This window comes from Gregarina niphandrodes, assembly GCF_000223845.1.
Source record: "Gregarina niphandrodes unplaced genomic scaffold scaffold00014, whole genome shotgun sequence".
Taxonomy (NCBI): Eukaryota; Apicomplexa; class Conoidasida; order Eugregarinorida; family Gregarinidae; genus Gregarina; species Gregarina niphandrodes.
This window is the reverse complement of record NW_011645784.1, coordinates 126,513-149,377: the sequence shown is the minus strand read 5'-3', so window position 1 is coordinate 149,377 and position 22,865 is coordinate 126,513. Positions and strand designations below refer to the sequence as shown.

Below are 22,865 nucleotides of genomic sequence, written 5' to 3'. Positions count from 1 at the left end.
ACTAGCAAACTCCGCGTTCTGTTACCAACTCTGTACACCGGCCGAATAGTTTGTGAATCAGGTAAAGAGAGTGTTTCGTCAATTGCTTGTTTCCGTTGGGCTAGTTGAGGTGGATAAGCGGCTCCTACCGAGCTCAGGCAAGAAGATTGGGTTGGCGTTTGTAAAGTCTCCTGATGATCCAAGGCCTTGCATATATGACGAAGTGAAGAAGCTGCTGGAAGAAGCTGTGGAAGTGGTTATAGAAAAGCAGGTGCGCCAGATAGCGGAAGACTACAGTTCAGGTCACTACGATTTTGAAGCGGCCCCAGATGGGCCTCCGACTCCGAGACAGCGTGTGGCCGAGGATGATGACTCGGTCCATCCGCCCGACAACTCGGCGCTAGACGACTCTGTCGAGCGCCAACGTAACGACGAAGCCGCTGTACTTACCGGAGGCTTAATCAGCGCCGCCGAGTACAAGGAGAAGCGACACTTAGAGATACGGAACAACGTGCCGATGGGAAGGGCCCGGGAGGAACCAGCCATTAAGGACCAGGCAGATTCAGCTGCGCTCAAGAGATACGACATCATTCGCAGGACTCAGGAAGATCGCTGGGGCCTCAGCAAGTCAAAGCAACAACGTCTCATGACCAAGCTTGAGCGAGAACTTGACAAAAGTAGTCCTCCATGATCCGACTATATGCTCAGTTACTGTATGGTCTAGTCCATGGCCACATACTGAACGGTTGGGTGCTGTCAACCGTGGGGTCCAGGTCTTGGGTCCTAACCATGTGGGTGCTAACTACGAGGTAGGTACCGTATTGTCACCGTGATGACAATGCCGGTTTAAGGAGGGTTTGTATGGCAGGTGTGAATTGGTTAAGGTCGAGTGTGGGGAAGTGTCGCTCGATGGCGATGCCTAGTTTCCTGCTGACTGTGGCGTGTCGATTGGCGAGGTCCTTGTGTATGGGCAGCCACCAGCGGAGGCCTTGATTGGGTTGTGCGTCTTCGGCTTTTTGGAGGAGGGTGAGTACAGTATGTTCATGTGCACTACGTCGTTTGTGTGCGTACACCTGGAGCGCGAAGGCGAGATGTGCGACGAACACATCTCCGTTGGCGGGAGCGGCCTCGCGAGCTTTGTTGAACCACTCATGTGCTTTTCGCTCCTTCTTCTCACTCTCGAACAACTGCGCTGCCGCCAAGACTACGTACACGTCATTCTCTGTCGCCTTCAAACCCTCCACCACACGCGCCCCCTTCGTCGCCGCCGGCGCCGTCTCGACCAAGGATGCCCACAACAGACCTGACTGAGGACATGCCCTCAACCCCCGAGCCAGTGTCGCCGCCGGGTCCACTCCGCTCGCCACATCCAAAGCCACCGCACGCATCCACAATAAGTCCGATCCTGGCAACAAAACACTCCCGCGCTCCCGTAGCGCCCGAGCACGACCAAGATTACCCATACGCACGCACGTATCCACCAAACCCAACCACAGCTCCGCTGCCGTCGGCACCTTCTTTACCCCCGCTTCCAATATGGCCACCGCACGCTCCTCCGGAACTACCGTCGAACTTGGAGTTGGATTCGAACCCGGGACTTGGGCCGAAACGGCGACTGGCTCCGAATATGGAGCACTAGCGATGCCAGCGTCTGCCTTGGCAGACTCTGCTCCGCCAGATTCTGTTACGGCAGACTCTGCCCCGGCCGGTTCTGACTCCTGCTTCACGTAGGACTTTGCTCCATCTTTAACCTCACTCCTACTTCCCTCCGACTCGGTTTTTAGACTTGGGCTCTCCAGCTCCAATTGAGCCCCGATGAGCCACAAGTAGGCGGCGGAGGGGTACTTGTCAACTGCGTGTTTCCAAACATCTCTGGCTTGTTCGTAGTCTCCCTTGAGCCGCAAACATGTCAAGTGATGTTTTCGTAGCAATGGGCTGTCGAACCCGTCAGCCCCCCAGGCACTGGTCCCTGACGCAGTCTGCCCTGACGCAGTGGTCCCTGACGCAGTGTGCCCTGAGTCAGTGGTCTCCGACACCCTTACCGCTGCGGAGATGATGTCTAGTGCCTTGTCAAGACTACCGAAGCGGGACTCCAGTTTCACACCAGCAACAAGGAGTTGTTCATCTCGGGGTAGTACCTTGAGTCCTCGGGCAATCGTCGCCCGTGCGCGGTCCATGTCCTTAGACCATTCCAGATAATGTTTAGTGAGCATGAGCCAAAAGTCTCGTTTGTGAGGGCAGAAGGTGAGTGCTTCTTCGAGTATCTCGCCTCGTCGGTCGCCCTTGCCGTCGATCTCCAACAGCTTGGTCCAGAACGCCTTTTTCTTTGGAGCATATTTTATCGCGTCCCTCAATAAGTATACTGCACATTGCCGGGCGCCTGCATCCAGCGCCGACCGCGTCTCTTCCAGGCGGTCGTGTTTGTATCGGGCGATGTCCAACTGCACGTCTCTTGCTTGCACGTCTCCCCCACCCCCACTACCCGCACCGGTCACGTTAGCACCGGTCACGTTAGCACCGGATGCGACTTGGTAATCAAGTTTGACGGAGAGTTGTCCACACACGGAGATGATGGCTTCTGCGGTCTTCGTTTTATTGCCGTCGACCTCGCTATTGAAAGCGAATTTGAGCCATTGTTTGCGATCGAATTCGACTCCATTTTGTTCGAGCTTTTTTATAGCTCGAGAAATCATTCTCGTACCATTAGTTCCCCCCCGGGCCTCGTCTAGCTGTGCAGCTGCGAGCCAGATCTCATTAGAACTAGGGCATGTTCGTCCGGCTTCATTGAGAACCTTCATGGCTTCCTGGCCATTGCAGCGTTTGGCAAGTTCGAGCCAGAGTAAAACGGATTGCGGTACACACTCTACAGCCCGGGCAAGGAGGATCTTAGCGTCGTCTTGGGTTTCCAGCGCGACAGCGTCGAGCCAGAGTCGCACGGAGTTACTAATCTGTTCGAGCGCCGCGCGATAGACGATCTTTTTTTCAGCAACTGTAGTCCGTCGGGCAGCGCGTTCAAGCCACAGCTTCACCGAACCCGGGTTCTTGCTAACCCCCGCCGCTAACCAATCATCCGCCTCTTCCGGCGGCTGCAATCCCGCCGCCTCGATCCAGACCTCCTCGTTTTGCGGACAGTTTGCACACGCCTGACCAATAATATCTCGCGCCTTCTGCAACCGCCCAGCCTGCATCTCCAGACGAGCATACGCCAACCACCCACTCGCATTAGCAGGGTTCGTCACCACTATCGATTTCATCAACGCTCTGTTCTTCTGTAAGTCCTGCGAATTCAACACCGACCGTCCGTCCAACTGAGTCAAATAACCAGCCGCGTCCACTCCCACCGCCTCGCCGTGAGTTCGTCTCGAATCCGCACTCACGGCATCCAGACGTGTAAAGAGCGCCGCGTTCCGCGCCTCGCCCATGACCAACGCGCCACCGGCAGGCAAAGGTGTCTGGAGACCATGCGGGGTCTGCAGTCCCAACGGAGTCTGGAGTCCCAGGGGGGTCTGCAGTCCCAACGGAGTCTGGAGTCCCATGGGGGTCTGGAGGCCCAGAGGGGTTTGGTAACCCAACGGGGTCTGCAGTCCCAACGGAGTCTGGGTGCCGGCCAACGGTGTTTGGACGCCGCTGGGTGGTGCAACGCCGAGGGGCGTCTGCGTTCCGCCCAGGGACGTGGCCGCGCCGGCGGGCAGGCTGCCGAGGGGCAGCAGGTAGTTGGCCTCCTTAGCGCGGAATTTTTCCGGGATCGGCGCCTGACGGTCCCAACGTTTTTGTTTCTTATTTAGTCGAACATCGCCGATATCAGGAATACCATCCCACTCCTCGGGAGTGACCTGCGCTAACCGCAGCTTCAAATCGCTGAAGGTCTGCTGCAACGTCGACTTCTCCGCCCGCGCCTTCTCCACTTGCTCCTTCAACGTCCTATCGCGCTGCCGCTTCCGCCTCTCGTCCATCACCTCCTCCACGCGCCGATAAGTCGCCTCGGCTTCCTTGTCGTCCTCGTCCAGCACCGCATCGCCGAACAGACTTTCTTGGAAACCCGCAAACGCGTCGTACTTCGCTTCGCTATAGTCCCCGCGATCCAGGTCCACCGTCGTCGACAACGACGAACTCGCATCGTCGCGACTTACGCCGCCCGCGAACCCCGTCGCGCCACGCCCGCGACCCGGCACGTACCCCGGTGGCGGCTGGCCCCACGGACTAAAACGCAGATTGTGACAAAAAGTGTTTGCGCAAGTGTGTGCACACGCCAGAGACGTGTGCAGACCACCGGGGAAACGCAGGCATATAACGTAGGAGCATTCAGATAACGCCGGGAGCGTCAGGGGCGGTGTGGGCTTACTCATTTTGCAAGGTCGCGGTGGTCGATACGCTCGACCGCACGACTACCGCCGAGGGGTGGACTCGACCACTTTCATTCCTACAACAGCACCTCGTTAATACTTTGCCTCCACCTATGGAAACACTTTCTCAACCAGAACACGCCAACTAGCGCCCCCTTTGCACTCGATGCCAGCACCTGGTGCCGTCCCCTCCGTGCAGTCCCCTCAGTGCCAAGACTTACCCGTCAGTAGCCGCCTGCATTGACTATTTTTACCAGCTAAATGTCCTTCGCCCGCCCGCCTGTCTTGGCCCCTTGCCTCGTAACCCGCCCTTTGCCACTCAGTCCTTGATCCCAAGTCCTTGATCCCAAGTCCTTGATGCCAGACCCTTAGCCCTCAGCCTGCGCCACCGATTAATTTTAGTCGCGCCAGGCGACGTGTACTTCGTCGGTTCTGAATCGTTGTGTAAAAGTTGTTTCGTGGAAGGGCGTGGGTCCGCAGCTCTGGAACATGAGGATGCCAGTCCAGGCGATCATGGCGCCATTGTCGATGCAATAACGGTCGTCGGTGGCACAGAGACTGGCGCCGCGTTCCTGTGCCATGATCCCCATCATTTCCTGCAACCGAAGGTTACACCCGACGCCGCCGACCAATAGCACCTGGTTCGAACGTGTGTGTGCCATCGCGCGCTCCGTAATTTCTACGAGCATCGCAAACACCGTTTCCTGCAGAGTTCCGCATAGGTCCGCCTTCACTTGCCGCAACCGAGCCTTTGACTCATTGGACCTGGATTTCGACTTCACAACGAGGTCCTCAGCCGCAGCGTCTGAGCCTTGGACACCATCTTGGACACCATCTTGGGCACCATCTTGGACACCATCTTGGACACCATCTTGCCCGTCCCCGTCGTTATGAGGATGGTCTTGTAGTAAGGGACGGTAGTGAGTGTCGATAAGTGCGGTCATGGCGGTGATGATACCGGACATACTCATGTCCATGCCTTTGACGGTGTATGGCAGTTTGTGTAAAGTTTGTGCTTCCTTGGCGAGTTGTTCGATTTGCCAGCCAGGTGCTGGTGCGTTGGGCAGCTTCAGTTCTCGGGCAACGCGGTCGAGTGCGTTTCCGACAGCGACGTCGAGAGTTTCGCCGAAGACAGAGTAGCGACGGTCGGTGTATGATATAACTTGTGTGTTGCCCCCGGAGGCGTAGAGGACAGTAGGGTTATCTGCGCCAGTGACGACGCGGCCCATCTCGATGTGTGCGATACAATGGTTCACACCCACAATTGGAACACTCCACAGCTTGCACAAAGTCCGTGCCACCATAGCTCCACACGACAGAGGTCCCCCCATACCCGGTCCCTTTGTATAACACACTAACCCGATGTCCATAGGCGTCAACCCCGACTCTCGCAAGGCTTGTCGCACCAACCCCAAGACTTCCGCACGGTGATGCTTCGCCACCAACTTAGGCAGAAACCCCTCCCCCGCCGGCGGCGAGTATGTCACCCGCGGGTTCGCCAGAATCGACCCGTCCGACCGCACGATGCCCACGCCTATCTTGTTAGCACTACCCTCTATGCCCAGCGCCACCAACATTATCGCTCACGGAATTACACAACGCACCGCACAAGCATCCGGAAACCCGCTTCTAGCACCACTCAACCAGCCCGCTGACCCACCCACTCACATAGCTGTCCCAGATGTTCTGGGCGCCGATACATGTTCAGGGCGCCGATACATGTTTCGGGAGGAGCATGCCCTGACTGGTAGAACTGTGTTCCGACAGATACACTACGGCGGATACACCAAGACAGGTACACTACGAAACTCTAGTTACGACGACACGTTGCGGCTATGACATTGAATAATGACTGTGGGGCAGTCAGTTCCCGTTCAAGCGGAATTGTGCATGCACCCCACATCTAGCAATGGGAAAGTACAGTCAAGACCGCCCTCATCACTTCTTGTTCAGCGACAAGTCGACAGCTGCTTACTCTAGTCCGGTACGGGCGTCGTTGAGGCGTTCAGGTTCGTTGGATCTGAGCAACTTGTTCAAGATCGAGCGCGACGACGTGAGGCCGGAACCGGCTGACGAGAAGGTAGAGCTGGGAGGGCGCCGCCGCTCTTCGACCAAGGCAGCGGTGAGCAAGGGCCGGAAGGTGGTTAAGGCCGCCCCTGCGCGGAGGTCGAGCCATACCCGACGAGCGAGCAGCACCCGTCGTCACACTGGGGATTCCCACTTTGTCAACACCGAGACGGACGCCGGAAGGAAGGGGGGCCGGATGTCACCCGTGACCGCCAAGAGGACCTTGGCTGTACACAGAGCCTTGGGCGGGTCTGTCGCAACAGAGCCTGCCGCGATCGACCTTCAGGTCGCACCCTTCTCAAAACAGAACAAAAATCAGCGCGCCAAGGAAACGGTGGAACTAGACATTCCGGTCAAAATCCAAGTTGGGATAGCTGAGCCCACCCAAAAGGCCGTCCGTAACAAAGGAGCTGCTCAGAACAAAGGGGCCGTCAAGAAGACTCCAGCGAAAAAAGTAGCGGCCAGGAAAGCCCCAGCCAAGAAAACGACGGCCAACGAGGCTGCTCCGGTGAAGGAGACGCACAAGGGCATCACAGCCAGCCAACTGCCGAGGGAAGAGAAGCTGGCCAACCTCGAGAAGGCTCGTGAGGTCAAGGCTCAGAGTACCAAGGCACAGAGTACGAAGGCCCAGGGTACGAAGGCTCAGAGTACCAAAACTACAAATCAGGAAAGTGGAACCAAGAACGTGCCTGCCAACAAAATCCCTAAGTCCGAGAAGTTGGCCAACCTGGAGAAGGCCCGGTCGGTGAAGGCCAAGAATACCCGAAGCGTGAAGAAGGCTTCTCCAAAGGCGGCTAAAAAGGCACCAGTAAAGAAGGCGCCCGTGAAGAAGGCACAGGCCGCGAAGGGTGCCGCAAATCAGAAATCAGTACTCAAGGTCCGTAAAGGCCCTAGCTCTAAGACCAAGGCTGCTAAAACCGAAGCGCATGAGTATGAAATCGATACGATGGTTATGAAAGAGCCTTTGACGGCTGGAAAGGCTGGCAGGAATAGAACTCTTGAGGTGAACAAGAAGCAGGATCTCACACCTTCAGTCAGGAACTTGTTGGAGCGCGCTGACGAAGCTTTTTCCGAGGGGTCCGACGACGACCACGCGAACGACCTCTACGTCGTGCACGAGTACGTCGCCGAAACCTCGGAAGGAACTTCGGAAGGCACATCGAGTGTATCTGACTATGAGGAGGAGGTTGCTGAGAACGATGGTTCTCTCGTTGGCAAGCTCAAATCCTTCCTTTTCTGAATAACGCGTAGTACGCACGCACGCACGCACGCACGATTTTCGCCAAGGTAGAAATCCCAGGTCCAGAATGCTGTCGAGGGGAGGTGTAGTTGGGATGCCAGTTACATTCCTGCATCAAGTCAGACATGCATCATTAAGTAGGTAGTCTTTGTCCGGCTTTTGCTGTGGTGGGGTGGTGAGTATTTATTTCGTAATTGTGAGCAACAAGGGTTGTGGGGTGCGTGTGAGGTGCAATTGAGTTACGCAGAGATGAAGCAGAGTAAAATTGCCGTCGCTCCCGATCAAGACGAGACTTTGAATTATTATGACGAGCCTCTAAAGTTGTACTGTCATGCTTGTGAGAGGCAAGTGATAAGTCGGGTGAAGCAAAAGTCTAACTGGGAGACCTACACAATCTTGGTTTTATTGTTGCTATTGACTGGGATCGTGGGAGTGTGTGTGTTCCCATTAGTTCGTCAATATACAAGGGACGCATCACATCGCTGCCCGAGTTGTAAGTCGGAAATTGTACGTTACAAGAGATTCAGAATGCCAGCGGTCAGTAATGAGGTGATTACTTTGCAGTGTGGTAACTGTGCAGTAGTCCTTGCTAAACGGTATTTTGTTGGTTTCACTGCGCTAGCATTTCTTATTATGGTTCTAAGTCTTACTAAGACCTACCTTAAATCATTCAAACTACCCGACCTAGAACCTGGAGAACCCATTAATCAGTCCTGGCAAGATTTTATTGACGATTGTGGCACCAGTAGTAATTTGGGTAATCCACTTAAAACCAGGCGTAATTTTAACGAAATCTACTATGGAAAATCTGCAACAAACTGGCAAGGCAGAATCAATCATGTACGACTCGGAGTGCTAGGGAAAAACTTCATCTTCGTCAATATGCCTCTCCATGATAAAAGCTCCAGCACCGACCCCGATGTTGGACTTATATATAGTTCAGACACCTGGGATGATGTTGTTTCAGATTTTGAACGCGGGGACCTTGTTATGTACAATGCCACTCTTCTAGAACTTGGATCCAGATCGGAACCTACACTCGCCAGCCTAGACGGAATTATCAAAATTACAAGCAACGAAGATCTACCTCCAATGTACCCGTCCGTAAGCTAAATGCACTCCTTTCCCCCAACATCTTCTCCCTCCCTCTCAACCCTCCCCGGCTACATAACACATCTTGCCGTTCGTGAATCACAGCAATTGGATCCGCGCCATTTCAATATTTGCTCGCTCCAGAAACCTTCGGATTGGATTAAAAAACCGCCTATCGCTCATGTACCCAGACTGATGAAAGATCTACGGAAATCAATGGCAGATGATTCTGACGAGATGGAGGCCTTGTACATGGGTGATGAACCAATTTTAGTTCGGAAACATTAACGGCGCTATTTTCGTGTGCACACGCATTTGCGATGCGGATCTCGTCACTTCTCGCTTCAGTGTTCTTAACCACGCCCCAAGCTTCGTCACGGGTCTCACTCTCCTCGCCGTGTACAAGGGAAACCATCATAGAAGGTTTGGAGTCTCACCATATAATCGCTGACCCCGCAACAATTGACGCAGCGACAGGCGCTTGCCTGAAAGTTTTATCGGAACGCCAAGAAGAACCACGCCGTGCAATGCGGCAGATGTCTTCACCGTCTGAAAAAAGGCCGTCTGAAAAGAGGCCGGTGCTTAGGATCCCCATTTACAGGTCGGAGGAGCTGGAGGAGTATGAAATCTAAGGCTGCGTGAAATCTGAGGCCGAGTATGGAATCTGAGGCTGGGATTTGAGCTCAGTCTGCAACTGAGAGTCAAGCTCAATTTTTTTGTGGGGGGAACTGCATTCTATCTATAAAGCTGTTCTATTCATCGAATTGCGTCCTATCTATCAAACCAAGTTTCTTCGAGCCCGTAAAGCCTGGTAGGCTTCACGTGTCCGGACTGACCAGGAGTCTTCTGACGGGAGTTTTGCCAGTGACTGAGCCGAGTTGTTGCAAAGCTTGCTTCGATTCCAGATCTCTTTCTAAGGAATTGCGCGCGCTGTTTGCCGCTCTAATAACGTTTTCTTGTTGTTCATTACCATGGGTCTTCGCCATGCGGAGTGCCACGAAGGTATTGATTAGTAGTTCTAGAACGTCGGTTCTGATGAGATTGCGGTAGGTCATGGAAGAGTCTAGGATGTATGTATCGGATCGGTCTTGGAAGAAGAGGATGACCTTCTCGATCCAGCAGCAGTGCGTTGCATTGGGTCCTGCCGTTTGTAGTGTGGTGAGGTAGTTTAGGAATCTGCAGTATGGTCTCCATTGTTGGTCAATGAGGGCAGGGTTGGCATGCAGGACGAGGCAGCATGAGTCTCGTTCTTGGTCTTCATTGACCCGGTACCTTTTAACGGCCGGTTCGGGGTCGTCGGCGGAAGTCTTGCAGATGCCGGGTGAAGGGTAGTAGAGAGACAGCTTTTTGGGTGACGATGCCAAGTAGAGCATGCTGAAGAGCACCACTGTGTCTAGCAACTCGACAGTAAGACCTTGAAGACGGGCATGGTACTGTATACACCTCACCATGCAGGTAAAAAACTCTTTCCGCATCCTCATCAGGTTGCAGGGCATGTATCCCAACTGGACTGTACACCAGGCAGCCATGGCTGATCTTAATCCCTCGAGAGAAATCATGTCCAACGGATTTAAGTAACTTCCCAAGGCGGAAGCCAAGACACTGGCACACTCTGTTAGACAACTAGCCAGTTTATGGACCCCTTCCGCGCCCTCCACGGAGACAAACGCGGTCGCCTCCTCGCCCCCCTCAGGTCGGCCTGATAACAGACGTCGCAGTTGCGCTCCCCAACCGGAATTAGGAGGCATTTCCGGGTTTTGAAGTTTTCGCAGACACTGACCCACGTTGCGATACACGTCCGCAATCAGCGCAAAGTCCACCGTCTGCAACACGTAGTTGATGGACGCTACCACGCCCGCCAGCAAGTATGGCAGCACTACATTCACGGTGTATCGGATCGACTCATTCATCTCCCGACAGCCCCGGAAAGCGGCCTCGACTGCGTGTTCCAACTCATTCAGGAAATCCACAATGTGATCGCGGAACCGTAAGCACAACTCGTCCGGCAACCCGAAACTAGGATGCGTCAGGGACGGAATGCTCTTAGTAAACACCACTAACATGGCCACCTCCTCGTCACCCAGCGGCTCTCTCCGACCCGCATCCTCTGTATCCAATCGCAACAATGACTTTTGCACCGCCTTAAGTATCTCCAACCACTCATTCATATATTGCACCAGGAACTCCGCCAAACCGACCCTCAGAGTTAGACGCAACATCTGAATCCAACGACCCGTACCCAACTCGGACTGTTTCCGCACCACCCGCTTCAGCACCGCCGGCAATACCGGGTCCACGACGTAGCCTGGCCGACTGGACAGCTCTAGGATTGCCGCCATAACCAGTTCCGAAACGCAATTGGCTGGCGTCTTAGCTGGCGAACGGGCCATGAGCTCCAGCCCGAAGGCGAGCAACTTCACGTCGAACTTCTGCTGCAGGTAAACCATAACGGCGTCGTCGTCGGCTGGGGTTGCAGAATCCGTCGCCGCCGCAGAGTCTGCCATCGCATAGTCCAGCGGTGCTGTGTCCAGCGGTGCTGTGCCCAGCGATGCTGTGTCCAGGGTTGTCCCCGTGCCTGAGGTCCCCGTGCCTGAGGTCCCCGTGTCTGAGGTCCCCGTTCCTGGGGCAGGGACTTGTTTAAGCAGTTGTAGACTGCAGGCCAGCAACAGACAGCCCAGGACGAGCTGGTTCGGCTCCAGGGCGCGTAGCCACTGTTCCGTTGACAGTGGCAGCTTTGCGGGGTTGAGGTCCATGGTCCGGAAGCCGTAGAGGAAGAGCCCCGCGCTTAACTTGGCCTTGTCGGCGACCGATTCGGCCTGGACTCCATACTCTAGGATACGGGGCAGAACGCCGGGGTACTTTTCGGCCCAAGTCAATAACAGCTCGAGTGTCCGTGTGTGATTTTGATTTTTGTTGATGATAGTAGAGCCAAGCAGTCGGCCAAGTATTTCGCAAATTGCCCGTGAATTAACAGGGATTGGTTTCTGGTCCAATCTACTCAGGTCACAGGCGATGGCTTCTCTCTGCAATCGCGAAACCAAGTCATCCAGCCCGATAAATTTCGTGATGTCATACTCCGGCAAATGTGCCGCTACTGCCACTAATTTTATTAACTCCAAACGCACACGTGAATCCACGTCATGGACCGATGGACTCAACGTTACAAACAACTCCTTACATGTCTCCTGGGCAAACGGCTGCTGCACTAATTGCACAATACCTGTGATCACGTTCGCACGCGCCAATGGACTTTTCTGGTCACGCAAAGACTTGGTCGTGACGAACATCAATGTGTCCGCGATGAACTGCGGAGGAATAATTGTCCAACACCCGTGGAAGATCAGGAAGCAACATTTGACCGCTGTTGCACGCACCAACGGGTGCCGGTCCTTCAACGACGTGGTCAGCAACCCCAGATTTCTACCGAAATCGAAGAGTGGCGGACGTAGGAGATAAGGGGCAGGGGGAGCAATCCAGGTGCAGGGATAGCGGCAGGGGTGGACACAATGTAGGGGAGGGGTGCAGACAATATAGTGGGGGAGGAAGCAATGCAGGGGTGAACACAATGCAGGGGAGGGGAGGGTACTCGTCCAGTTGGTGTTCGTATTCGGCTGCGGGCAAGCTGGAGTCGATGAGGGGAAAAGTGTCAGCGAAAAGCTCCAAGCTGTTTCTTCTGACTTGGTAGTTTGCTGCGTGTATGCATTCATTGATGTCTAGAATGAGGGATCGTTGGTGAAATTCTCGGAGAGCCTTGAACTTTTTGCCGTGGATGGGTTTAAGAAGTTTTCGATATTTGTAGAACAGTTGTTCGTGGCTTCTCAAGGCGCGGTCCTGGAGACTCTTGATGATGGATTCGTAGTGACTGAACATGCCGGGCATTTCTGACATGGTGACGAAGATGCGGTAGAGCATATCGCCAACATATTCCTCTAAAATGTTGCAAGTCTCAGTGCTGGGCGCCTTGGATTTCACGGCCACGCCGACCATGGCCTTGGTTACGTCGCTGATAAAATCGGTATCTAACAATGTCAGCACCGTCGTCAGGAACCGGCGCCCTTCGTCTGTGTTCATGCAAGGATTCATGTAGAGGTTGAGCAATATCCTTCGACCCTTTTCGAGAAAGTCATACTCCATCTCGCTACTCATTTCACGTGCCGGTGGCAGACTTGGGCCCGAGCCTCCACTTCGGCCCTTACTCAACTCACCGAATGCCGACCTGATTTGATACAAGTGCTTCTGGAACTGCTGCTGCTTTCCTTTAAACTTGACCCGGTGCAAAGCGTTGAACACCATCATCAACTGAAAGTCACATCCCATCGCTGCCGTTCCATCAAACTCAAAGAGGGGCTGAAGTAGCACAGTCTTCACCCAGTCTTCATTATCGTTAAACTTCGCCTTACACAGACCTACCATTAAACTATACCATTAAAACCCGGATGGCCATCCCAGATCCACTTTGGTGAGGGAAGTTACTCGCGTATGTATCAATGCTATCTATTAAATCAGGTGGGATATCTGCCGTCAAGGTCGCCTTCCTTTTGGAAGGCAATTGCTTCAACAGCTCGTTGCCTCTTTTCCGTAGATCATCCGCTGTACAGCTCTCGTGAAGAAGTGCATGATCTGTCATCATGGATTCAACCATCCTTTCTTTAGTCTTCTTGATTGTTGTTGCTAAAAATAGTCATCATATTTGATACCCAATACCACCAACCCAAATGGCTACGGAAACCAGCCAGAGGTTGGAGCCCAAATGACTACCAGAGGTTGGAGACGAATCAGAGGAACCAGAGGCATTTATAAGTGGCGCTGCACCCATGACATTCTATTCTGATGACCTGACCTGCGGGCAGCTCGTCGTCGCCTGGCAGAAAATGCTCAGCTCCGCACCTGCACACTAGCGCATATTCTTCTTCTCCCAATTCTAGCAGCTGAAATGTTTTTTTCCCATTTGTTTCATCAACATCTGCTGGAATTCTTGCGATGGTTGCATTACTCCACGGCTCGTAGACTTTGGATTTTTGAGGTCGAGTTAATAGCTCATAGGCTTCAACGAGCTTTGGAAACCTGTCCTGTTCCGAATATTGTAATAAAGCTTTAGGAATTTCCCCAACCACGTGGGCCTTATCAGGGTGGCATAGCAAGCAGAGCTCCCGGAATCTTCTCCTTAAGCCACCACCAGAATCTGGTCCCAAAATTTCTCGTGCAACCTCTAACTCCATGTATGTGCAACCCTTAACACTGGTGTCCAAGAAAGCACCTCTAAAACAGAACAGCCGTCAAAGCGAAAATCGGAGCGATTAAATTATGTTCAATGGAGTGGGTGTGCCTACTGCCCGCGGCACTGGAACTAGTGGATATGTGCAAGGTAACAAGGCCCTGCTGAAAGGACACCCGGGCAATAGAAAGAGGCAACGAGACCATAAACGCATCAAAGAGCCCGAAAAGGATGTGGTTCTCATAGAGCATGAGAAAGCCAGAATTATCGAAGTTGCAGTTCTTGAATATGAGGACGACCTGAGAGAATCCCACCCAGAAATGACCGAACAGGAAATAGAACAAAAAGTTAGGCAAAAAAGAAACAGCCTAGAGTCTGATTTGCTTCCACAACCACATTCCGATGGTGAATACACTGACGATAACGAATACGCCGAACGAACATACGAGCCAAGATATAATAGGCCACCAGATTCTCGCCAGCGAGATGACTATCAAGAAAGGAGACATGATGACAGAAGCCACCACCATGATGACAGAGGTCATAACGAAAGTTACTATGAGGATGCGAAACGTGGACGATATGATTATGAACCGGAACCCACCCGAAGAAGTGACCTTGAAGAAAGGAGTCACAGCGAGCACGACTTTCCGCCAGAAGATAGATACTATGATTTGTTACCAATAAATCCTCAACGAAATGACTACCAAGAACGGGGCCGTGAGGGACTTGAGTGGGAACAGCCTTTCTATGACCACAGGGGGCTGGAGCGATCAGGCCCTCCGCGAGCCCCCTATGACCGGGGCCGGTCTGAGCGACCTGGGCGACTTGAGCGGGAACAGCCTTTCTATAACCGCGGCCGGCCTGAGCGACTTGAGCGCAAACAACCTCCCTGTGACCGCGAGCGTTCTGCATTAAGAGAACGGGAGCACAGGCGGTCCAACTATGACGCAAGAGAGCGCACGGCTTCGGAGCGTGCGCCTTCCGACTACGAAGAGGGGGAGCAGAGAGATGGCAGAGACCGCGGGCGGAGCGAGTTAGAGGAGAGGCGCAAGTCGTAAACTTCGTTATGAAAAAATGACTATGGGTCTCGTTGGTTCAGCTCCTCCACCTTGAATTGGTCAAAGTCTCCAATCAGCGTGGTAGCAAAGCCCTCACTGATGCTGGCGACAATATGTAGGGCGGCCATGAGCGGGCTCAGGGCGCACCGGACACACCGGCCGACGACCCACAGTAGAAGCTTCCAGCGTTTTGATTCAGTTTTCAACTGTTGCTTCGTGTGGACAACCAACGAGTACCAGGGGTTCCAGAGCAGGTCGAGCATGAAGCCGCGGAGGCCCTTGTTGAATCCGTCCAGGATCGAGTTGGGTCTCGGTCGTCGGCCCTTGAACAGCTTGTGGCCAATATCTGCGATATGCGAAATGAAGTGGAAGGCGCCTCCAAAGAAGCCCAGCATGGTCACCACGAGGCCGAGACGGGCGCCGCTGGTGGGACCGGAAATGGCGAGACGCCAGTGGCGGATGCGATGTTCTTCGCGGACAATCTTGACTAATTGAACGACGCCCCGCAGGATGCCGACAACAGGTGCTCCGACGTAGTAGAGCCAGACGCTGGGGAGCGAGCGTTTGAAGAGGGACTGCAGGTAGTCGCGTCGCGCGCGCAAATAAAGCTCGTGCCAAGTGGTCACGATGAACTTTCGTTCCCAAGCTTGGATGCTCACAGCCATATAGGGCGAGTCGAGAGGAAGCGAGTCGGCGATCCACAAAATGCTGCGGTCGATCTTCTGCCCCGAAGTACGCAACGACACCTGGATGGAGATGGGCGAGAGGCGCACGTTCTCGAAGTACACCGAGTTCATATTCGCCAGGTCCGAAAGCTTCGGCGCCACGCTCGTGATGCACGAACCACTTTGCCAACCCTCGCTAGCCAGCGCGTGCACAGATGCCCGACAGAGCCGGAAGAACACCGCCGACAAACGCTTCGTCTCCTTCAACGTCTGAACCGGACTTGGCGCCAACACCGCCCGCGCCTGCTTCGGCGGCAAGAAACGCGTGCGCACACTTGAAGCCACCTCCGCACCGCCGCGCGCACTACTCACGAACGGTGCCGTCACGATTCCGCGCTCTGACTCCAGCATCTTCGCTAACGCCTCGAGCACCTCCAGCTCAATATTCGCCAGCAACGGCGCCACCACGACCGCAATCTTCTCGTACACACTCGCGTGCGTTGGAGCGAGCAACTGTTTGCGTACGTACGCCACGAACGCTTTCTTCGCCAACGCGCCCTCGCTCTCGCCTGGCCGGCGCTGTCCGAAGTCGCAGAGCAGGTTCTTGTAGTCTCGCAACTCCTGCGTGTCGGCAGCCCAAGTGGTAATGCGCCGCATCTCTGCTCCCAGGTCCGCCATTGCGCGACTGGCAATCGTGCTGCTGCTCTTCAGCAATCCAGGTCGCCCCGCGACCACGAAGTGGTCCAGCGCGACCGAGTCGAGTGTGGCCAGACAGGTGAAGAAGCCCGCGTTCACCAAGGCGTCGCTGATCCGCGCTGTCTGCAGCTGCGCCACCTGTACCGCTCCGAGGTAGTCGCGTCCATGATTCACCGGCCTTAGCGCGCCGGGCAATAAGTCGAGGTCAATGAAGTGGGGTTTGTGTTTTTTTCGTCGCTCCGCTGCCTCCTCCAGATACGCCATGGGCGCGCGCGGCTCGAATTCGCCTAGCACACATTCCTTCGGTGCCACCACATATGCGACCTGCAGCTCCTGCATCAGCGCCTGCACCAAGGGCCGCCCGTTGATGCGCCACGAGACACCGAGCGCCTCCGCCGAGATCATGACGCGTGCACGGACGAACGCCGTCTGGACGCACTGCTTGCGGCCCGGTGGTGTCACCGGTTCAGACTCCGTACTCAAGTCTGTCACAGCCTTAGTCCAAACCCGGAAGATACGCACACCCTCCTTGTTCACACTAGTCTGGCAGTGCGTCACGCAGGCGTACTTGTCACCCATTTCCCACACGCGACGGTCCGAACTGGCACTAGCATCCAACAACGAAGCCGTCGCCCAACGCTCCTTTTTCAAACCAGCCAACTTATACACCACCACGTGCCGAGAATCAGCACACCAAGGCAGTACACTCACAACCCGACTCGCACCAGGCTCCAACTGCGTCAACTCCGACGATTTCTCGCCCTCCCGCAACCAGTCCAATGCACTGTCGAACACTCGCCGTTCCTCCTCCATCGGCCGCACCCGCTTCTTCTCAGGAGGCCATCCCACGATAATCGCCCACGGCGAATCGTTCTTCAAAACAAACTGCGGTGACGATGGCACTGACAACAAAAACCACCGACCCGGAGCCGTCGCCGGTCTCGGCCCACGAAGATCCGATGACACAATATTCACCTGGATCATAAAATAGTCGTCACTGTTCTTGTAATTCACGAACTTCACCTGCACACATGCCGGCACCTCCGCATACGTCAACGAAATCGGCTGAGACACCCACGTGCATGACGCGGACTGCAGCACAATCCATTCAGACATCGTCTGGATCGCCATATCCTGGCACGGACGCAAAAGCACACTGCTATCAAAAGATAGCTCCTCCCGCTTTCGGGGTCCCGGCCGCTTCTGCAAGACCTTCACGAAAACCGCAAAAGGCAAACGGGAGTACACATTCAAAAACGGGGAAACCGTAGTCTTCATACCCATCACGCTGCTGTATGACTGATTCAAAATCGATAAGCACACACCATCGCCACTGCTACTATTCCACGAAATGTCCTTCGGGTCCTTGCTCCCGCCCTTGGGAACGAACAGCGCTTGAAAAAAACTGGAGCCCTGCTTAGACCGTCTCGTCTGCTCCTGCGCTATGTTATAAGCATTCGTACCCCCACTACAATGAGATGGATATATGCTAATGGATGGATCAAGCGGACCGGACAGTAGCGGGGACCAGACAGTAGGGGGGACCGGACAGTAAGGGGGACCAGACAGTAGGGGGGACCGGACAGTAAGGGGGACCGGACAGTAAGGGGGACCGGACAGTAAGGGGGACCGGACAGTAAGGGGGACCGGACAGTTAGGGGGATCGGACAGTTAGGGGGATCGGACAGTAGGGGGAGCAAACACACGATGAAGGCCATAAGGTGGAGACCGTATCTTGTCGTTGGTGGTGTGTTGCGCTTACAAAGGAAACGGGAATTTGATTGGGTCTTGCGACTTCTGCGCAGTAAGATTGATCTTGGCGAGCGGGAGCGACTTTTTCCAGGTGTTACCGAAGCGTCTGAGCAGCGAGATATGGCAGAGGCCGAGCTCTTCCGTGCTGAAGTTGAGCGAGGAGAGGGGCGGGACGGGTTTTTCGTTGATGATGAGGTAGGTGTCCATGAGCGTGTTTTCGACGACGGAAGCCTGCATGATGTCGATGGAGCGGCGGGCGGTGCAGATCTCAAGCGGGTAGTGGTTGTAGATGGACTGCATGACGGATTTGCAGGTCAGTGTGCAGACCTCGCTAAGCTCGGGGTCGAGCCCCATTGCCTGCGGGTTTTTGAGTTGCGAGTCGACGGCCTGCACAATGCCCTCGTCGCCCTGCAGCCAGACTTGGCGGCGCGGCATCTGGTACTCGGGAAGCTCCGCCAGGTCCGGTGGCGTAGTCTGGCCTGCGGCGCAATGGATGTCGTGCTCCGCGAGCAGGCTCACGGCGACGGAGTCGTAGAGTCGGTTGATGGTACCGCTCGGAGGCAGCTGGCCAGTAGCAATGAGACGGCTACCCACGCCAGCGCTAGTCAGGCTACTTGTGCCGTCGCGGTCGGAGAACTGGCCGTCGGTCAGCAACGTCTGCCAGAAATTGTGTTTCATGGCGTAATCCTTCTTAAGCGACTTGAGCGCGAGCGCCACAACTTGGTCGTGGTAACGGCCAGTGAGCATGAGGCCCTTGGCGGCCTTGTAGTACGCCTGGGTAACATGGGTACGGGCCCGCTGCAACGGAAGTCCATGGACTGCGATCGTGAGGTCCAACGTCTGCATTGCCAGCGGCAGACACCAAATCCAGCCCGAGGGGATACTCGCAGTCACGGGACGGCCACTAAAGAGGCGCTCGATCTCATCCGACGTGGCGTGCGAAATGAGTGTTCGACCCGTGAGGACCTCCTCCTGACTGCGCCCCGTCCCGAACTCTTCCTCGTCCGGCTGCGGCCGGTTCTTGGTCGGGCTGGCTAGCGTTACCGTGACGGGGTAGGTGAGATTGTTCTTAATCTTCATGAACGGCTCGATATGCAGCACGAAGCCCTGGACCATCTCTGGCTGGCGAGCGGTCGGAACGTGGAAGGAGCGCACGCTCGCAGTTAGCGCGAGCTGCTTGCCGACCACGAGCGACTGCACCACCTGCAGCAGCTTTCCGAGCCGCCCGCGGATTACGAGCGCGATCGAGTTGCCGGTCTTGTCCAACTGGCTCACACTCTCGGCCGTCTCCATGACGGAGAGCAAGTCCTGCAAGTTGTCGAGATTCTTGGGCGTGCAGAGCGCGCCGCCGCGTTCGCTCTGGTCGTCGGGGTGGCAGAGAACGAGCGAGAACTGTTTGCCTCGCGGATCCTGGAACCAGCTGATGGGGATGGCGTTCTTTTTGAAGGGCAGGACGACGAGGCGGTCAGCCTCCTGCGCGAAAGAGGTTTCGTGTTGCGTGGTATAAACGAGGCGGTCTCGGAGGATCATGAGGGCCTTGGTCATTGGCCGGGGCAAACCGTCGAGACGGACGCTGAGAAGTTTGTGTGCCAAGTGTTTGAATCGGTTGACCCGCGAGGTGCAGTTGAGCACGAGCTTGAAGGGCGTGCTGTTCTCGACAAGCACCGTGGAGCCGACGAAGAGCGCGGAGCTGCCGTCGGCCTGCAACTGCGGCTCGACCATGAGGCGGTAACCCACGCCGTCGACGTGGTACGCCTTCGCGCCCTCCTTGTTGACCTGCAGCAGCCCACAGGCTGTCCAACCGTCGGACTGCTTGAAGATCTGGCTGTGCAGGTTCGCACTACTCAGCTGTGCAAGCCGGGAACGCAACAAAAAGGGCGCGTCCTTTACGATGTCTTCGATCAGACACTCCACGTGCCGCGAAGTCGAAAGCAATAGGTCGCCCTGCGCTCGGGCCAGTTGCACGCGGTACGGCTTCCGCGCTTCAACCAACCCGCGGATGCTCGTCAACGCGCCGTCGAACCGCCCGTCGTCCAGGCTGCTGTGCTGCAGCCGCCCCGCCGCGCCCGGCTCCTCATGGCTGCTCACCAGCCGATATAACTTGGTGTCCGACAGGCACAGCCCGCCATCCTCAGCCACCGCCTTCACACGCTCACGCAACTCGTCGTCCTCCAACAGGATGCGACTGACCGTGAGGAAGTCGCTGTCGCCCAGCAACGACAGGTCGTTCCACATCGCGACCAGCTGCTCCGGCGTGTTGATCAGGAAGCTCTGGGCCGGCGGCTTCGCCTCTCCCGCGCCTAACGTGACTGGAATCGACACCTCGCCCGCGGCACCATCTCCCGTGGCTCCGTCCCCCACGGGGCCGTCAACGGCAGGGCCGTTTCCAGCGACACCTTCCTCCTCGGCCACACGCCGGACTCTGCGCGAACGCGTGGAGAGGCCGCGCTGTTCGAGCATCTGTTCCCGCACGTTGAGACCCGTGGCGCTGCCGTAGGTGAGCACGAGCATTGGTTCGAAGGCCTTGCGGATGCTGAAGAAGATTTCATGACTGGTTTTTTCGCAAACGTGTTCGTTGGCGAGGATTTCAGAGACAGCGACGAGTTTGTCGAGTGCGCCCTGATCGCTCCAGAGCGGCGGACCCTTCTTACTACCCTCTTTGGGCAACTGCACGGTCACGCCCAGTCGGTTGCCAGTCGCGTTGATGACCGTGGCGTGCGTCTCGTCGGGTTTGTGCGGCGTACTGAGTGTGCTGAAGCTGTGTGCGAGGCGGTAGAGGTTCTGCGCCGTGCCCGCCTCCAACGTCGCCACGGTCTTGCTGACCCGCACCTGGATGTCGACCACGGGCAGGTAACGGCCAGTGAGGAAGGTACGACTCGCCGTGATGTTGACGGAAATCGGATCGCTGAGCAGGCTCTCCTCCTTGTTCGCCGTCAGGTTGGAAGCCAACACATGCAGTGTCGCCTCCACACTTGCCTCACTCTCGCCTATGAGCGGCACCGGGCCCTGCATCTGAGCACCCGCGACCACCGCCCGTAGAGTAGTCAGCCCGCGGTCCAGCACCACAATCTCGATTGCTGGAATGAACACACCCACGTGCGCCAGCGGCGACGCGGGGTGTCGGCTCGCCATCCGCTCCCATAACATTCGGCCCAGCGCGGAGCGCGACTTGGGCTTCGAGACGGGGTAGCGCTGCAGCACACGCGCGCGGTCCTCATCGCTATAGCGCGACTGCAAGTTGTCGTATTTGTAGTCATAGACCACCGTGTTGATCTTGTGTGCCCGCTTCAGCTGCTCCTGGTCCTCGAGCAGCTCCTTTTCGCTCAGCACCGGCAGTCCCGGCGTCCCGATCGGCCCAGGCGAGGTGTTCAGGAAGGAGGAGATCGCGGAGCCCGGCAGCCCCGAGACGGTGCCGCTGGTCGTCAGCGGATCGCCCGAGGAGGTGTTGCTCCGGCCCGTGCTGCGCAGCTCGGCCGTGTTCCGGAGCTCGCCGGTAGTTCGGAGCTCGCCCGTGCTTCTCAGTTCGCCAGTGCCTCTCAGTTCGCCCATGCTGCGCAGTTCGCCCGTGCTCCGGTCCACAGTGCTGCGGTCGGCGGTTTCGGAGGGCAGGTCTTGAAGCTCGTCGAGAGGTGCGTCTTGCCGCTTGGTGGCGGCCTTGGTAAGGTCGGAGATGCGGTCGGTTACGGACTGGACGAGCAGCTGCGCCTCCTTAAGCTGGTTCGTACTTATCTGGATGCAGATGCGCGTGGTGGAGAGGGAGGTGGGCACGAGCAGGTTCTTGTTGAGGGTGAAACACTCGTCGTTCGCAAGAGGGATCTGGATGCGGCGGAAGACATCGGGCACGGGCTTCGCCGTCCCAAAACATCGCAGCACCCGGCACTCCCACTTAACGAAGGGCAGCGCAAGCGCGACGTCGTCCGTACGCTCGTGTGGCTCGTGCCCCGCCTCGCCGAGCCCGCTCGGCGCCGCGGAGAGAAGCGCCGTGCCATGGCCCAGCGCAGCGTGCCCCTGTTGCGCCAGGTCCTCGAAGCACAACCGTTGTCCAGAGACCATGCCCACCACCGCTGGACTCTCCACGCCGGCCATGGGCGAGGGCCCACCCATGGCCGAGAAGCAGGACAACCCGAACTCACAACGGAGCTCATCCTCATCCACTCGCAACAGACACCCGCGCGCGGACACCCAGACGGCAATCAGGCTCTCGCCCGGCGTCATCGGCCCAGACGCCTGGTACGACGCCGACTGGTAAGGCGCCGATTGAAACGCCGCAGACTGGAGCGCCGCCGACTGGAACGGTACCGCCGGTACGAGTTGCGATTCAGCCGCCGCGCGGCTGGCCTGCAGGAAGCGCTCGACCAGCTGCTGCGCGCCCACAGCCGTCCCGGCGGTCTTTCCGGCGGCCGTCTCTGCGTCGCCGACGCTGGCGCGTGTTGCGCGTCCGGGGGCGGGCGCGGACTTGACGAGGATAGACTTGGGGACGGAACCGACCGGCGGGACGGCGATGCGCAGGAACCCGGGGTCAGTATGTTTGGGCGCACTAACGTTGCGGAGTGCGGTGAGTTCGCGCAGGTCCCGAGTGGTTTCAATAACCTGTGCGCGCAACGCCGGGTCAAAGTGGTAAGACTTGGCAGCAGCGAGTTTACCCTCGTAACAAACGCTCCAGGAGGGCACACGTAGCTGCCCCGTGCGGTGACCATGGAAGGTGCAGCGCAGCGGGCGCGAAGAGTCGAGCTCGGCGGTGCGCGCAGCCTCAAG

At 56.4% G+C, this 22,865-nt stretch overlaps 8 protein-coding genes across 8 annotated transcripts; 3 read left to right on the top strand and 5 right to left on the bottom strand.

Annotated features, from left to right (window-relative positions):
* Window positions 1-803: 803 nt before the first annotated feature.
* GNI_078840 (putative pre-mRNA splicing factor) lies at window positions 804-4,563 on the bottom strand (the record flags this gene model as incomplete). The annotated part of the gene is made up of 3 exons (XM_011132281.1): window positions 804-4,179; window positions 4,322-4,399; window positions 4,544-4,563. 3 exons carry the CDS (start codon window positions 4,561-4,563, stop codon window positions 804-806), a joined length of 3,474 nt encoding a protein of 1,157 aa, XP_011130583.1.
* A 157-nt stretch (window positions 4,564-4,720) lies between these two features.
* GNI_078830 (putative O-sialoglycoprotein endopeptidase) lies at window positions 4,721-5,899 on the bottom strand (the record flags this gene model as incomplete). The annotated part of the gene is made up of 1 exon (XM_011132280.1): window positions 4,721-5,899. The coding sequence occupies one exon, from the start codon at window positions 5,897-5,899 to the stop codon at window positions 4,721-4,723; it is 1,179 nt and encodes a 392-aa protein (XP_011130582.1).
* Window positions 5,900-6,231: 332 nt separating this feature from the next.
* Window positions 6,232-7,629, top strand: GNI_078820 (hypothetical protein; the record flags this gene model as incomplete). The annotated part of the gene is made up of 1 exon (XM_011132279.1): window positions 6,232-7,629. One exon carries the CDS (start codon window positions 6,232-6,234, stop codon window positions 7,627-7,629), a length of 1,398 nt encoding a protein of 465 aa, XP_011130581.1.
* A 249-nt stretch (window positions 7,630-7,878) lies between these two features.
* On the top strand, window positions 7,879-8,742 carry GNI_078810 (LITAF-like zinc ribbon domain protein; the record flags this gene model as incomplete). Its single annotated transcript, XM_011132278.1, has 1 exon — window positions 7,879-8,742. The coding sequence occupies one exon, from the start codon at window positions 7,879-7,881 to the stop codon at window positions 8,740-8,742; it is 864 nt and encodes a 287-aa protein (XP_011130580.1).
* A 797-nt stretch (window positions 8,743-9,539) lies between these two features.
* GNI_078800 (condensin II non structural maintenance of chromosomes subunit) lies at window positions 9,540-13,363 on the bottom strand (the record flags this gene model as incomplete). Its single annotated transcript, XM_011132277.1, has 3 exons — window positions 9,540-12,141; window positions 12,308-13,127; window positions 13,195-13,363. 3 exons carry the CDS (start codon window positions 13,361-13,363, stop codon window positions 9,540-9,542), a joined length of 3,591 nt encoding a protein of 1,196 aa, XP_011130579.1.
* A 662-nt stretch (window positions 13,364-14,025) lies between these two features.
* Window positions 14,026-14,623, top strand: GNI_078790 (cwf21 domain protein; the record flags this gene model as incomplete). Its single annotated transcript, XM_011132276.1, has 2 exons — window positions 14,026-14,341; window positions 14,391-14,623. The coding sequence occupies 2 exons, from the start codon at window positions 14,026-14,028 to the stop codon at window positions 14,621-14,623; spliced, it is 549 nt and encodes a 182-aa protein (XP_011130578.1).
* A 394-nt stretch (window positions 14,624-15,017) lies between these two features.
* GNI_078780 (putative transmembrane protein) lies at window positions 15,018-17,489 on the bottom strand (the record flags this gene model as incomplete). Its single annotated transcript, XM_011132275.1, has 1 exon — window positions 15,018-17,489. One exon carries the CDS (start codon window positions 17,487-17,489, stop codon window positions 15,018-15,020), a length of 2,472 nt encoding a protein of 823 aa, XP_011130577.1.
* Window positions 17,490-18,116: 627 nt separating this feature from the next.
* Window positions 18,117-22,807, bottom strand: GNI_078770 (hypothetical protein; the record flags this gene model as incomplete). The annotated part of the gene is made up of 2 exons (XM_011132274.1): window positions 18,117-22,700; window positions 22,754-22,807. 2 exons carry the CDS (start codon window positions 22,805-22,807, stop codon window positions 18,117-18,119), a joined length of 4,638 nt encoding a protein of 1,545 aa, XP_011130576.1.
* Between the last annotated feature and the right edge of the window lie 58 nt (window positions 22,808-22,865).